Source organism: Mustela erminea, chromosome 10 (genome assembly GCF_009829155.1).
Source record: "Mustela erminea isolate mMusErm1 chromosome 10, mMusErm1.Pri, whole genome shotgun sequence".
Classification (NCBI taxonomy): Eukaryota; Metazoa; Chordata; class Mammalia; order Carnivora; family Mustelidae; genus Mustela; species Mustela erminea.
Window position 1 is genome coordinate 56,146,503 of NC_045623.1, and position 15,290 is coordinate 56,161,792.

Sequence of the window (15,290 nt, forward strand, 5' to 3'; positions counted from 1 at the left end):
GCTGCTAGGACATGGCTTCCAAGCAAAGATCAAAGAGAAGGCAGAGGAGGGCTTATCTCTAAGAGACCTGTGGGCTTTTACCCAATGCGGTGAATCACAGTGAGAGTCACAGGAGGCCGTGTGGCTCCTATGAGAGAACAGGTAGCAGAAACACTACTAGCTCACACTGAAAGGGTACAAAATTAAACAAAGCCACTGATTCCCAACATTGTTCTGAGAAAATTCCCCCACTGCAGAGAGGTACAGAAGAAACGGGAGAAAAAGAAATTCAGAAGGCAGAGCCAAGAAATATGAAGAATTATTCCAGACATTGAGGCAATAGAGGGAAGAAGCCTAAGGTGAGGAGGAGGAGATGGTCAGAGAGTGAGGTGCTTGACTCTGAAATACAGAGCACGGTTACCGGTAATGGCAAGTTCTGGAACAAGTCCACAAGAATGGGTGAACCATATGGGGTGGAGAAGAAAGAATAGGGGAAGTAAAGCCTTCAAGAAGTTGAAAGGCATCCATATGGACATGGAAATCACCAGGAATGCTGATAGGGAATAGTAAAGAGACAGAGTAAATGAGGTGTTAGCAGTTACAGAAGCCCCAACTCTTAGGATGACCCTTATTCATCCACCTCCATTTCTCACCATTCCCCAACTTGATAACGCAACCGTACTTACCTTTCATGTTCTCAAATGACCAGATGTGAACTTGGGACCTTGCAAATGCTCCTCACTCTACCTGGTTCATCCGATGTCCCCCTCGTAATCCAGGCAGATACTTCTAGTGCCTGTGTCTATGTGTTTTCACAAGTCCCTGAGTTTATTTCACCAGTGTTTTCAAACTTTGTTATGTTCCTCATCTTCACTGTTAGCTCCAGGAGGGCAAGGGCTGTGTCTGAGCTGTTCAGCGTGGTTGCCCACACTCAGCTCAGTGGCTGGTGCACACAGCAAACATCTCATGAAGGAAGAAAAGGATTTCTCTTCCATGTCAAAGATAAAATGTCCTAAAGCAGTTGAAAATAGCACATTTCTATGGTATCTTTCCTTTGGATTCTCTACAAACATTAATATCTGAGCTTAAACAATGCTTTCCCTTAAGGGACATATTTATAGGGCTTTAAACCCCTTATAAACATTAGGTTTTAGTTCCTTTAAGAAGCATACTTATTTACACATAGAAGCATTTGAAAGATTTCTTCCAAAGATTCTCTAATGTCTGGAGAAGGGGATTTTGATTTAAAATCTCTTCTTCCAGAAACTACCCTTATGGATTTTCCCTCCCATGGAGGTCTGGTTCATTATACTGACTCTCTTCCTTCTAATCTGAAAAGTCTTATTTAAATTATTTGGAGATATAGTGCCCAAAGATGCCCACAACAGAATTCAAGACAGAAACAGCATGTAACAATGGGTAAAATGGACATATTATCCAAATTGTATAAAGGAGAGAACAATTAATGTGGGAGGGGAATGCCACAACCTCACAATATTTCTCAAACTGCATGCAATTATGATAAGTTTTCCTGTACTGATTTTTTAGAAGCCTGAGTTCAAAATAAAAGCAGTTCAGGATGCCTGGGTGTCTCAGGCAGTTAAGGACCTGACTCTTGATTTCAGTTCAGGTCATGATCTCAGGGCTGTGAGAGGGAGCCCTGAGTCAGGCTCTGTGCTGGGTAGAGAGCCTGTTTAAGATTCTCTCTCTCCCTCTGCCCCTCCTCCAACTTCTCTCTCTCCATCTCTAATAATAATAATTAATAATAATAATAATATCAGGTCAAAAACAATCTGCTAAATTCATCATATGAGCAAGTTAATTTATCATAATTTTCTCATTTTCCTGGATCTGACAATTTATATGAATAGACCAGTGACTACTTGGCTGAGTGAAGTGAAACGAAAATTCATAGCTGTAGCTAAGGTACTATGCAACTTTGTAAATTCTGATATATTCAGATATCTTTTTCTGAAAATGCAGACCTCTAGATGTAAATATAATCTATACATAATAAAATTTAAACCCTTACAGATAGTCACAGAGCTTTAACACCAAGCACACTGCCCTACCCTGCTGATAATGTTTGAAATTCTCTTGAGTAAGCGCCCAGGGAGTTTCTGATTACCATCCAAAATATTTAGGTCATCGTAGGAATGTGCTACATTGCAAAGGAATTCTTTTCTCTGAACCAAAATCTATTTTGCTCAAAAAGGTAGGGAATTTTCTGCTCTAAATATCTCTCCAACCAAAAGAGGGTTTCCTTTCTTTCCTCAATACTCAAAGCTGAAGTGAGCCTCCTTCATTTTAAGACCAACCTTCCATCTGTGCTCTCTTCCTGGAACTTACTTATTTAAATACTCACTCTCTAGGGCGCCTGGGTGGCTCAGTGGGTTAAGCCGCTGCCTTCAGCTCAGGTCATGATCTCAGAGTCCTGGGATCGAGTCCCGCATCGGGCTCTCTGCTCAGCAGGGAGCCTGCTTCCTCCTCTCTCTCTGCCTGCCTCTCTGCCTACTTGTGATCTCTCTCTGTCAAATAAATAAATAAAATCTTTAAAAAAAAAAAATACTCACTCTCTATCATAGATCTTCAATGGATTCTCTTCCACCATATCTTCAACCTTTCTCTCCCTGCTGGGTCATAATCTACAGACTAGAAACAAGCTCATTCTTTCCTGTCCTTTTAATGTCCACCCTTGGCTGTCCATCACCAATTACTATTCCAACCTTTCCCACTTTACAACCCGTGACTTTGTTTGCCTCTAGAGATCCACAGCGCAGTCATTTCTGTTGTGAACATGTATCTAGGTTTCCTGGCTGCCCAGCATTTGTCTGGGAAGCTAACATTTTGTAAAGCTCAGACACTGGCAGCTGGGGGCACCTTCTCACCAATTGGGCAGTCCCATTCAGAAGGCTGTCCTTAATGAGAACTACCCAAAGAAACAGAGGCTAGCAGTCTTCCAGAGTCATCTAGAATTCAGCTGCACTAGCCATCCCCACCTAAGGCTTCCACAACAATCTTGTGCTCCCATGGTTTCACGTACATTCCTAAACAACATACAAGAGTAACTACTCCAACTGAAGCCATGTGCGAATCTGCCCCAACAATAGTCTGTGATGCCTCTGAGACAGATGTCATAACCCTTCTATTTTTTTTAACATCTTTAAATTTCTCTTTTAATTATTTTAATTTATAAGGGTATACTACATGTTGGCGAACTGAATTTAAATTAAAAAAATAAATTATTTTAACTTAAAATGATTTTTGAATATATAATTAATATAATTATTTTATTTAAAATATACATAACGTAAAATTTTCCATTCTGAGTGTACAGTTCAGTGACAGTAGTACTTCACATTGTCCGATAATCATCACCACCATCCAGCTTCAGAACTCTTCTCACCTTCCCAAACTGAAATTCTGTACATTAAATGGGAACTTGCACCCCTAGTCCCTAGTTACTACTATTCCACTTCCTCTCTTGACTCATGTTTATATGGACAGTTTCTAGCACATTGCCTCTCAACAGTATGCCCTCAAAACTGTAGAACTGAAAGGAATTAGTATCCTTCTCCTTAAGCATCACAGAAAAGAACAAATTAGGAAAAAAGAGCTAAAATTCATCTAGAAATGATAAGTATTGTCAGTGGAGTTATTAGGAAACTTGAATGATGTCTTCGCTGGAATCATAAGTGTATGGCTATTTAAAATCACCATCTTGACTCTCTACTCTGCACAAATAAATATTGAACACTTACATTTCTAAGCTAATAAAATGATCGCAGAGGACAAAAGAATCTGCTTGAAAAAAAAATGTATAACAAGTTCTCCCCCTGCACTCAAATATCTAAGAGCCCTGAACTGAGCTCATCCTTCTTGCAGAATATACGCCCATCCATAATTGCTGTGTCTTGCTACCTTAATCAACAAGAGGAGCAAAGAGGAAACCTAACAGAGATTAATATTGCATGAAAAATACATAAAACTGCCCTCTAGAAATGGACATACATACAAAAGGAAATGTAGGGAGAGGAGAGTTTTCATAATCCACTTCTGTATATGGAAGCTCTCGCATTAAAAAAAATTGTATCATAGAAATTTCCAAATTAATTTATTTGGCACTTACAGAACATATAAAAGATGGACCTTAAGGTCATAAGTCTTGAAAGGATTCTTAAATAATGACTCCATATAACAGATGAATAATTTCAAGTCCTCTTTCATCCAGCACTGTATGTTCCAGTTTGCACCTGAATTAAAAATAAACTACATTAAATCTGAAAAACATTCGGAACAACTCAGATGAAAGAGAAGAACTAAATTAAATTTACCAGTGTTCTGATACAACTTCCATTACCTATTCTGAGAGAAAAGGAACCGGCTCTAACCAGTGGTATGTATCTACCTAAATCACTTAGCCCCCGAGGTCCCCAGTTTCCTTTTAGGTAAGTAACAGAGTTAAATTCTCAAACTCTTTTTTTTTCCCCCCCCCAAATCTTCAACTGCTTAAGCAGGACAAAAGACCTCACCTAGCTCAGTTCACGCTCACTTTCAAAGAGGAAAAAAAAATATTCAACATTAAGGGATAAGCAAATTGGAGCAGTATTTCTGAGTCTGCTTTAGCACTAAACACACAGTGATTCACATGTGAACCATGATTCATGTCTTGAATTCTTATTATTGTAATATCACAGGCCCCAAATACAACTGATGCAAATATACTTCACTGTGCCCTGGAAAACTTACCTGGTAATAAATTACTGGTGATTTGTAATTTAAAAAGCAAGAATAGCAACAACTACAAATAATGGCTAACCCAAGACAACGCTAACATAATTTCCCCAAACCTGAAGGATTGGTAGCTGGTCGGGATTTTACAACTGTTGAGCCCTTACAAAGTAAACAGTATGCCTGACAGAACCACCTGTTGAAATCCTCAGCAATCGCTGCTTAACCTACCAATTTTAGTTAAACTCACTAAGAAGCGACTGGTTATGGAAGCATTATTTATGTGTAAAATTTAAATCTACAGCATCATAATCATTCCTCTTGAAAACTGAAGAAAGTACTAACACTTTTTGATCACAGCTCATCACAAAGACCCTGCCTTATTAAGTTCACTCTTGGTATATTTAATAATTGCCAAATAGCTAAGTTCCCCTATGAATTAAAAAAAATATATGCCTCATTTAAAATTAAATGAATTTTATTAATTAATGGCCATCGACTCATTTGGAGACACTAAGAGCTATTACTACTAACTTGTTTTAAAACTCTGAATTTATTGTATATTATTTATGCTTTGTTCTTACTCCTGCACTGATTTCAATGAACTGGAGTGTTTCTAACCATCTAATCAGTGATGCTCAACCAGGGACAATTTGGCCCTCAGGGGCATCTGGCAGTATTTGGAGATATGTTTGGGGGAAGGAGCTACTTGTATCTAATAGGCAGAAGCCAGGGATGTTACTAAACATCCTACAATGCACAGAACAGCCCCCCATAACCATGAATTGTCTGGCCCAAAATGTTAATAATGTTGACACTGAGAAATTCTGATTAACCCTTTATAGGAGTATTATACTTATGTGTGCCTCTATTTTCGTACTATAGGTCTCTGCATACTGATTTAACTGACGCTGCTCTGTTAGCTTTTCCAGAAGGCTTGGAAATAACTTTGTGGTTTTGATTTTCAGATGCAGAATTATTATGCTAGCTACATTCAGTATGCATTATACTTAAACAACAAAACCCCCTTGATTTAAAATATGTAATTGGCTACTGAGAGATTCCTTGCTTGAACAAATATTATTCATAAATGTTTTAAAATTTAACTAATTCAACAGCTGAATATTTTTAAAAGATTTTATTTATTTATTAGAGATAGAGAGAGAGAGAGAGAGAACACAAACCAGGGGTTGGGGAAAGGCAGAGGGAGTGGAGAAGCAAACTCCCCACTAAGCAAGGAGCCCAATGCAGAGCTCAATTCCAGGATCCTGAAATCATGACCTGAGCTGAAGGTAGACGCTTAACCAAGTGAGCCACCCAGGTGCCCCCAACAGTTGAATATTTTGAATATTTTATCTTTTCAACAAAATAAGGTGTGCTTTTTCTATTTTAAAGCAAATTTAGAAGATTGCAAGTGATAGATTTATAGGAAAAAAGAGTCCCCTCATTGTATTTTTATAAAATATAAAATAATTTGGGGTTCATTAGTTTGGTCACATGATGAATCATAATATTATTACTAAGACAAAATGATATGTATAAGAATCCCATCTATATTACATTTCTTCATACAGGTTTCAGAGAAGGAAAACATTTTGTTTAAAACAGTTACTAGGGGAACATCTGGGTGGCTTGGTTAAGCAACTGCCTTCGGCTCCAGTCATGATCCCAGGGTCCTGGGATCGAGCCCCACATCGGGCTCCAGCCCTACATGGGGCCCTCTGCTCTTCCAGGAGCCTGTTTCTTCCTCTCCCTTTGCCAGCCACTCTGCCTGCTTATGCTCTCTCTCTGTCAAATAAATAAATAAAATCTTAAAACACACACACACACACACACACACACACACACACAGAGTTAATAGGTAATGCTTGGAACATTAATATACTTACCTATTTGTTGAAAAACTAAAGAATTTACTGTTGAAACAAAGTCCTTCCCGTCAATGTTGTCTGCATGTACAGAACAGTTTTTATCTTCCTTGCTCCAAAAGCAACAGTAGAAAGTTGTTTTGGAAGATAAGTTAGAAAAGTAGGTAGTACTCAAATTCAATTTAGCTTTGACAACTGCCTCATAATGCTCGTTCAGATTGGAAGTGTTCTTGGAGATTCCAGTTGGCAGGTCGTAGGTTGTATTTGGTGGCATGCAAGACAGCTTAAATCTCCAGGGAGTAATTGGATATGCCAAGTTAAGTGCAGTTGTCAAATAAATAAATTCTGTTAGGATATTAAAGACACACAGAAAAACAATTTGTCATTTTGATTAAGACATAAATAGGAAATACCTGAAATTAAACCATGTAGTGCTCAGTCTATGCCTAATGCAGAGCTCTGGGCTTCCATTATACAATATGTGATACTTGGAAGGGTACATTGATTTACTGAGATAACTTCACCCTTTAGCACCTCTTCTTGGAAATCTGAAAATTGAATTCAAATGCTTCGAATGAAGCATTTTCAAATGCTGATTAATCTAGCCTTCTATATTTACATTTTAATGAAAAAAACTATAGCTAAATATTTCAATCACTTTTTCTTTAAAAATTATTCTTTTTTATATTAACATATAATTTATTATTTGGTTCAGGGGTACAGGTCTTGATTCATCAGTCTTACACGATTCATGGTGCTCCCCATAGCACGTACCTTCCCCAGTGTCCGTCCCCGGCCACCCCATCCCTCCCACCCCCTCCACTCCACCAACCCTCAGTTTGTTTCTTGAGATGAAGAGTCTCTTATGGTTTGTCTCCCTCTCTGGTTTTATCTTGTTTCATTTTTCCCTCCTTTACCTTCTGATCATCTGTCTTGTTTCTCAAATTCCTCATATCAGTGAGATCATAGGATAATTTTCTTTCTCTGTTTGACTTAATTCGTTTAGCATAATACTCTCTAATTCCATCCATGTCATTGAAAATGGCAAGATTTTGTGTTTTTTGATGGCTGATATTCCATTGTATGTAGATACCACATCTTCTTTATCCATTCATCTACTGATGGACATCTAGGCTGCTATAAACATTTGGGTGCATGTGCCCCTTCGGATCACTACATTTGTATCTTTGGGGTAAATACTCAGTAGCGCAATTGCTGGGTCATAGGGTAGTTCTATTTTCAACTTTTTAAGGAAACTCCATAATGCTTTCCAGAGTGGCTGCACCAGCTTGCATTCCCACTAACAATGTAAGAGGGTCCCCCTTTCTCCACATCCTGGCCAACACCTGTTGCTTCCTGACTTTAGCCATCCTGATTGGTATGAGGTGGTATCTCCCTGTGGTTTTGATTTGTGTTTCCCTGATGCCAAGTGATGTTGAGCACTTAAAAAAATTTTTTTCTAATGAGCTTCCAGTATAAGTGGGAAATATCTCAATGTGCAATTATATAAACAAATATCAAAGTGTTGTTTTAATACCAAAATGTTAGCACTATGAGTGTTTTTAGAAGAGTTTGTCTTCAGCATCAGAACAGCTGGATAATCTCTTGAATCTACCCCAGACAATGTCAGATATCCTTAGATATCTGACATTGTCTAAGACATGTCTTTAATGCACTCTCCAAGAATCAATGCACAAAGACAGGAAAATTCCATTGCTGGTTAAAGACAATTCTCACTTTTTAGATATATAAAAATTAAGAATAATTATATAATCTCATATCCAAAAAATTCTGAAGAGTGGTACTTGTTTTTTTAATCAGTAATTGTTTGAAAATAAAATAATTAATTCTCAATAATTCTTTCTTTTACAAGTTACTCATATAATTCAACGGCTGTGTTGCTTCACATATAAACCAATGCAGAATGAGAATTCTGAGAATTTTGCATGGATTTGCATGGAATGAGAATTTTGAAGAATTAGGGTAAATGTAAAATGTGAGAAAATTACAATTTTTTAAAAAACCAGTTCACCGAAAAAAGCTTTAAATTATTATAGTAATATATGTAAAAATACCTAAATAATATATAGGTAATGACTGTTAAAGTTAGATCTCTAAACTTTTCCATAAAAGTGAACTAACATAAAAAGGTATCAGATGCAAAAATTAAAGCAAACATGACCAACATGACTACCATTTTGCCCACACTGATAACAATTAGGTATCATAACATCACCAAAAGTGACTCCTCATTACAACTGTGTTCCTTTGGACTTCATCTTTCTAACATGTTTCTGAAACTAGCACATGTCAATAAAAACAGGTTATTTCTTTGCTTTTACAAAACTATGAATATTTGTTGGTATTAACTGAAAGCACATTTTCTAGCTGCACATGGTATATTCAGTTGGCTGAACTGAGTCTAAAATCCTCAAAGAAGTATTTGAAATTTAAAATGTAATAATAAACGTCATAGACATAGCAACTAGTGAATCAGTTTAATTAAAAAATGGTTCTATTTTACACGCTTCTTTTGCAAATAATATTTCTTTCCCTCCAGATGAGCCCTAAACAGCCAGGAATCCAGAATTTGCATCTGAAGGCATATGTTATCATGGTAACAACATCCCAAGAACTCTCCTGATTCAAAAAACTTCACCAAACAACAAACCTTTTGGAAAGCCTATGTGAAACACATTGAACGGAGCCTAATAAAAATTAGTAAATTCTTTCATTGGGGAGAGAATGAGTATGTTGTTACTTTTTGATAGTCCCTTGTAGTATAGGTTTTCTGAAATCTGTTAACAGTGGAATTATTTTGGGTATTTTCTATAAATCTATAAATGGCTATAAGAAGAAAAAACAGTATGCATAAAGAAAACTTGGAGAGAAGCTTAGAAGAGCACCTTCAGATTGGATTAGCCAAGGAGATGCTTAGAACACACAGGTGGACAGCTGGACAAGCTCCCAATATGGTTTCCAGCTAAAATAGGTTTTGTTTTTAAAAAAGCTTGACTTTAATTTTTTAAAAGATTTTATTTATTTACTTGACAGACAAAGAGCACAAGCATGAGAAGCAGTAGACGGAGAGAGAGAAGCAGGTTCCTTGCTCAGCAAAGAGTCTGATGCAAGGTTTGATCCCATGATTCTGGGATCATGACCTGAGCTGAAGGCAGATGCTTAAATGACTGAGGCACCCAGGTGCCCCAACCTGAATTTAGTTTTAAAAAACTTGGAACGCAGCCTAAATTAGATGATTTGAGTTTTCTGGGTTTTTTTTTTTTTTTTTTCAAAATATCTCTAGAATGCAGTAAGAAACAAGTCTGACTATGTTCAAAAGTCATTGGTGGGGCAGGTGCCTGGGTGGCCCATTTGCTTAGTGCCTGCTTTCTGCTTAAGTCATGATCCAGCTTCTGGGACGGACTCAGGCCTTGGGCTTGGTGCTCAGCGGAGAGTCTGCTTTTCCCACTCATCTTCTTTCTCTCTCTCTCTCTCAAATAAATAAATAAAATTTTTTAAAAAGTCATTGGCAATGGGTGACTAATTTCAAACAGAAGCTTACTATGATTTATAATAGTTAAAATCCTGACATTAAAAAATTATCTGTGAGCTTTCACTACTTGAGGATACTCCTGCAGTGGATAGAAGGAAGACTAGTATACATTTAAGTCTTCTTCTGGTGATATTCAAGACGGAAATGTTCAACATAAACATCATCACTTGACAATATCCCCTTATAACATTACACTTGTCATTGTCTACTGGAGTTATAATGTAAAATAGCATTTAAAATGGCATCTTCCAGGAGGAGGAGTCAAGATGGCGGAGAATTAGCAGGCTGAGACTGCTTCAGCTAGCCGGAGATCAGCTAGATAGCTTATCTAAAGATTGCAAACACCCGAAAATCCATCGGCAGATCGAAGAGAAGAAGAACAGCAATTCTGGAAACAGAAAAACAACCACTTTCTGAAAGGTAGGACCGGCGGAGAAGTGAATCCAAAGCCACGGGAAGATAGACCCCGGGGGGAGGGGCCGGCTCCCGGCAAGCGGCGGAGCAACGGCGCACAAAATCAGGACTTTTAAAAGTCTGTTCCGCTGAGGGACATCGCTCCAGAGGCTAAACCGGGGCGAAGCCCACGCGGGTTCAGCGTGGCCTCAGGTCCCGCAGGGTCACAGAAGGATCAGGGGTGTCTGAGTGTTGCAGACCTTGCGGGTATTGGAACGGGAAAGCCGGCTACAGAGACAGAGCCGACAGTAAGCTCACAGCTCGGTGTTACCTTGAACTGGTCGCAGGCTCGGAGAGCTCGGAGCGCGGCCGGAGGTCAGGCAGACGGGAGTAACTGGGCGCTGTTCTCTGAGGGCGCACTGAGGAGTGCGGCCCTGGGCTCTCGGCTCCTCCGGGCCGGAGACCAGGAGGCCGCCATTTGTATTCCCATCCTCCGGAACTCTACGGAAAGCGCTCAGGGAACAAAAGCTCCTGAAAGCAAACCCGAGCGGATTACTCACCCCGGCCCCGGGTAAGGGCGGTGTAATTCCGCCTGGGGCAAAGACACTTGAGAATCACTACAACAGGCCCCTCCCCCAGAAGATCAACAAGAAATCCAGCCAAGACCAAGTTCACCTACCAAGGAGTGCGGTTTCAATACCAAGGAGAGCAGCAGAATTCCAGAGGAGGAGAAAGCCAAGCACGGAACTCATGGCTTTTTCCCTGTGATTTTTTTTTTAGTCTTGCAGTTAATTCAATTTTTTTCTTTTTCATTTTTTTGTTTTTTTCTTTTCTTGCCTTCGGGTAAATTTTTTTTTTTTTTAACTGTTACCTTTTTCTTTTTTAACGATTTTTTACTAGTTTATCTAATATATATATTTTTTCATTTTTACATTTTTCTCAGGTGTTTTCCTTTTTTTTTTTAATTCTTTTAATTTATTTTTTCTTTTTTTTTTTCTTTCTTTTTTGTTTTTTTTTCTGTATTACGTTATGAACCTCTTTTTATCCCCTTTCTCCCCCCTCACGATTTTGGATCTCTTCTAATTTGGTTAAAGCATTTTTTCCTGGGGTTGTTGCCACCCTTTTAGTATTTTACTTGTCCCTTCATATACTCTTATCTGGACAAAATGACAAGACGGAAAAATTCAACACAAAAAAAAGAACAAGAGGCAGTACCGAAGGCTAGGGACCTAATCAATACAGACATTGGTAATATGTCAGATCTAGAGTTCAGAATGACAATTCTCAAGGTTCTAGCCGGGCTTGAAAAAGGCATGGAAGATATTAGAGAAACCCTCTCGAGAGATATAAAAGCCCTTTCTGGAGAAATAAAAGAACTAAAATCTAACCAAGTTGAAATCAAAAAAGCTATTAATGAAGTGCAATCAAAAATGGAGGCTCTCACTGCTAGGATAAATGAGGCAGAAGAAAGAATTAGTGATATAGAAGACCAAATGACAGAGAATAAAGAAGCTGAGCAAAAGAGGGACAAACAGCTACTGGACCATGAGGGGAGAATTCGAGAGATAAGTGACACCATAAGACGAAACAATATTAGAATAATTGGGATTCCAGAAGAAGAAGAAAGAGAGAGGGGAGCAGAAGGTATACTGGAGAGAATTATTGGGGAGAATTTCCCCAATATGGCAAAGGGAACGAGCATCAAAATTCAGGAGGTTCAGAGAACGCCCCTCAAAATCAATAGGAATAGGCCCACACCCCGTCACCTAATAGTAAAATTTACAAGTCTCAGTGACAAAGAGAAAATCCTGAAAGCAGCCCGGGAAAAGAAGTCTGTAACATACAATGGTAAAAATATTAGATTGGCAGCTGACTTATCCACAGAGACCTGGCAGGCCAGAAAGAGCTGGCATGATATTTTCAGAGCACTAAACAAGAAAAACATGCAGCCAAGAATACTATATCCAGCTAGGCTATCATTGAAAATAGAAGGAGAGGTTAAAAGCTTCCAGGACAAACAAAAACTGAAAGAATTTGCAAATACCAAACCAGCTCTACAGGAAATATTGAAAGGGGTCCTCTAAGCAAAGAGAGAGCCTACAAGTGGTAGATCAGAAAGTAACAGAGACCATATACAGTAACAGTCAACTTACAGGCAATACAATGGCACTAAATTCATATCTCTCAATAGTTACCCTGAATGTTAATGGGCTAAATGCCCCTGTCAAAAGACACAGGGTATCAGAATGGATAAAACAAAACCCATCTATATGTTGCCTCCAAGAAACTCATTTTAAGCCCGAAGACACCTCCAGATTTAAAGTGAGGGGGTGGAAAAGAATTTACCATGCTAATGGACATCAGAAGAAAGCAGGAGTGGCAATCCTTATATCAGATCAATTAGATTTTAAGCCAAAGACTATAATAAGAGATGAGGAAGGACACTATATCATACTCAAAGGGTCTGTCCAACAAGAAGATTTAACAATTTTAAATATCTATGCCCCCAACGTGGGAGCAGCCAACTATATAAACCAATTAATAACAAAATCAAAGAAACACATCAACAATAATACAATAATAGTAGGGGACTTTAACACTCCCCTCACTGAAATGGACAGATCATCCAAGCAAAAGATCAGCAAGGAAATAAAGGCCTTAAACGACACACTGGACCAGATGGACATCACAGATATATTCAGAATATTTCATCCCAAAGCAACAGAATACACATTCTTCTCTAGTGCACATGGAACATTCTCCAGAATAGATCACATCCTCGGTCCTAAATCAGGACTCAACCGGTATCAAAAGATTGGGATCATTCCCTGCATATTTTCAGACCACAATGCTCTAAAGCTAGAACTCAACCACAAAAGGAAGTTTGGAAAGAACCCAAATACATGGAGACTAAACAGCATCCTTCTAAAGAATGAATGGGTCAACCGGGAAATTAAAGAAGAATTGAAAAAAATCATGGAAACAAATGATAATGAAAATACAACGGTTCAAAATCTGTGGGACACAACAAAGGCAGTCCTGAGAGGAAAATATATAGCGGTACAAGCCTTTCTCAAGAAACAAGAAAGGTCTCAGGTACACAACCTAACCCTACACTTAAAGGAGCTGGAGAAAGAACAAGAAAGAAACCCTAAGCCCAGCAGGAGAAGAGAAATCATAAAGATCAGAGCAGAAATCAATGAAATAGAAACCAAAAAAACAATAGAACAAATCAACAAAACTAGGAGCTGGTTCTTTGAAAGAATTAATAAAATTGATAAACCCCTGGCCCGACTCATCAAAAAGAAAAGAGAAAGGACCCAAATAAATAAAATCATGAATGAAAGAGGAGAGATCACAACTAACACCAAAGAAATACAAACTATTATAAGAACATACTATGAGCAACTCTACGCCAATAAATTTGACAATCTGGAAGAAATGGATGCATTCCTAGAAACATATAAACTACCACAACTGAACCAGGAAGAAATAGAAAGCCTGAACAGACCCATAACCAGTAAGGAGATTGAAACAGTCATTAAAAATCTCCAAACAAACAAAAGCCCAGGGCCAGACGGCTTCCCGGGGGAATTCTACCAAACATTTAAAGAAGAACTAATTCCTATTCTCCTGAAACTGTTCCAAAAAATAGAAATGGAAGGAAAACTTCCAAACTCATTTTATGAGGCCAGCATCACCTTGATCCTAAAACCAGACAAGGATCCCACCAAAAAAGAGAGCTATAGACCGATATCCTTGATGAACACAGATGCGAAAATACTCAACAAAATACTAGCCAATAGGATTCAACAGTACATTAAAAAGATTATTCACCACGACCAAGTGGGATTTATTCCAGGGCTGCAAGGTTGGTTCAACATCCGCAAATCAGTCAATGTGATACAACACATCAATAAAAGAAAGAACAAGAACCATATGATACTCTCAATAGATGCTGAAAAAGCATTTGATAAAGTACAGCATCCCTTCCTGATCAAAACTCTTCAAAGTGTAGGGATAGAGGGCACATACCTCAATATCATCAAAGCCATCTATGAAAAACCCACCGCAAATATCATTCTCAATGGAGAAAACCTGAAAGCTTTTCCGCTAAGGTCAGGAACACGGCAGGGATGTCCATTATCACCACTGCTATTCAACATAGTACTAGAGGTCCTAGCCTCAGCAATCAGACAACAAAAGGAAATTAAAGGCATCCAAATCGGCAAAGAAGAAGTCAAATTATCACTCTTCGCAGATGATATGATACTATATGTGGAAAACCCAAAAGACTCCACTCCAAAACTGCTAGAACTTATACAGGAATTCAGTAAAGTCTCAGGATATAAAATCAATGCACAGAAATCAGTTGCATTTCTCTACACCAACAGCAAGACAGAAGAAAGAGAAATTAAGGAGTCAATCCCGTTTACAATTGCACCCAAAACCATAAGATACCTAGGAATAAACCTAACCAAAGAGACACAGAACCTATACTCAGAAAACTATAAAGTACTCATGAAAGAAATTGAGGAAGACACAAAGAAATGGAAAAATGTTCCATGCTCCTGGATTGGAAGAATAAATATTGTGAAAATGTCTATGCTACCTAAAGCAATCTACACATTTATGCAATTCCTATCAAAGTACCATCCATCTTTTTCAAAGAAATGGAACAAATAATGCTAAAATTTATATGGAACCAGAAAAGACCTCGAATAGCCAAAGGGATATTGAAAAAGAAAGCCAACGTTGGTGGCATC

At 38.3% G+C, this 15,290-nt stretch overlaps 1 protein-coding gene across 6 annotated transcripts in view; it reads right to left on the reverse strand.

The window, feature by feature from the left end:
• Positions 1–15,290, reverse strand: part of LEPR (leptin receptor) — a 99,498-nt gene that overhangs the window by 55,756 nt on the left and 28,452 nt on the right. For all 6 annotated transcript variants that reach the window (XM_032303174.1, XM_032303173.1, XM_032303175.1 and 3 more), the window contains 2 exons: positions 6,600–6,923; positions 4,109–4,232 (listed from right to left, as the gene is read on the reverse strand). In XM_032303174.1, the coding sequence (XP_032159065.1) occupies positions 4,109–4,232; positions 6,600–6,923 (448 nt within the window). The remainder of the gene's footprint in view (positions 1–4,108; positions 4,233–6,599; positions 6,924–15,290) is intronic.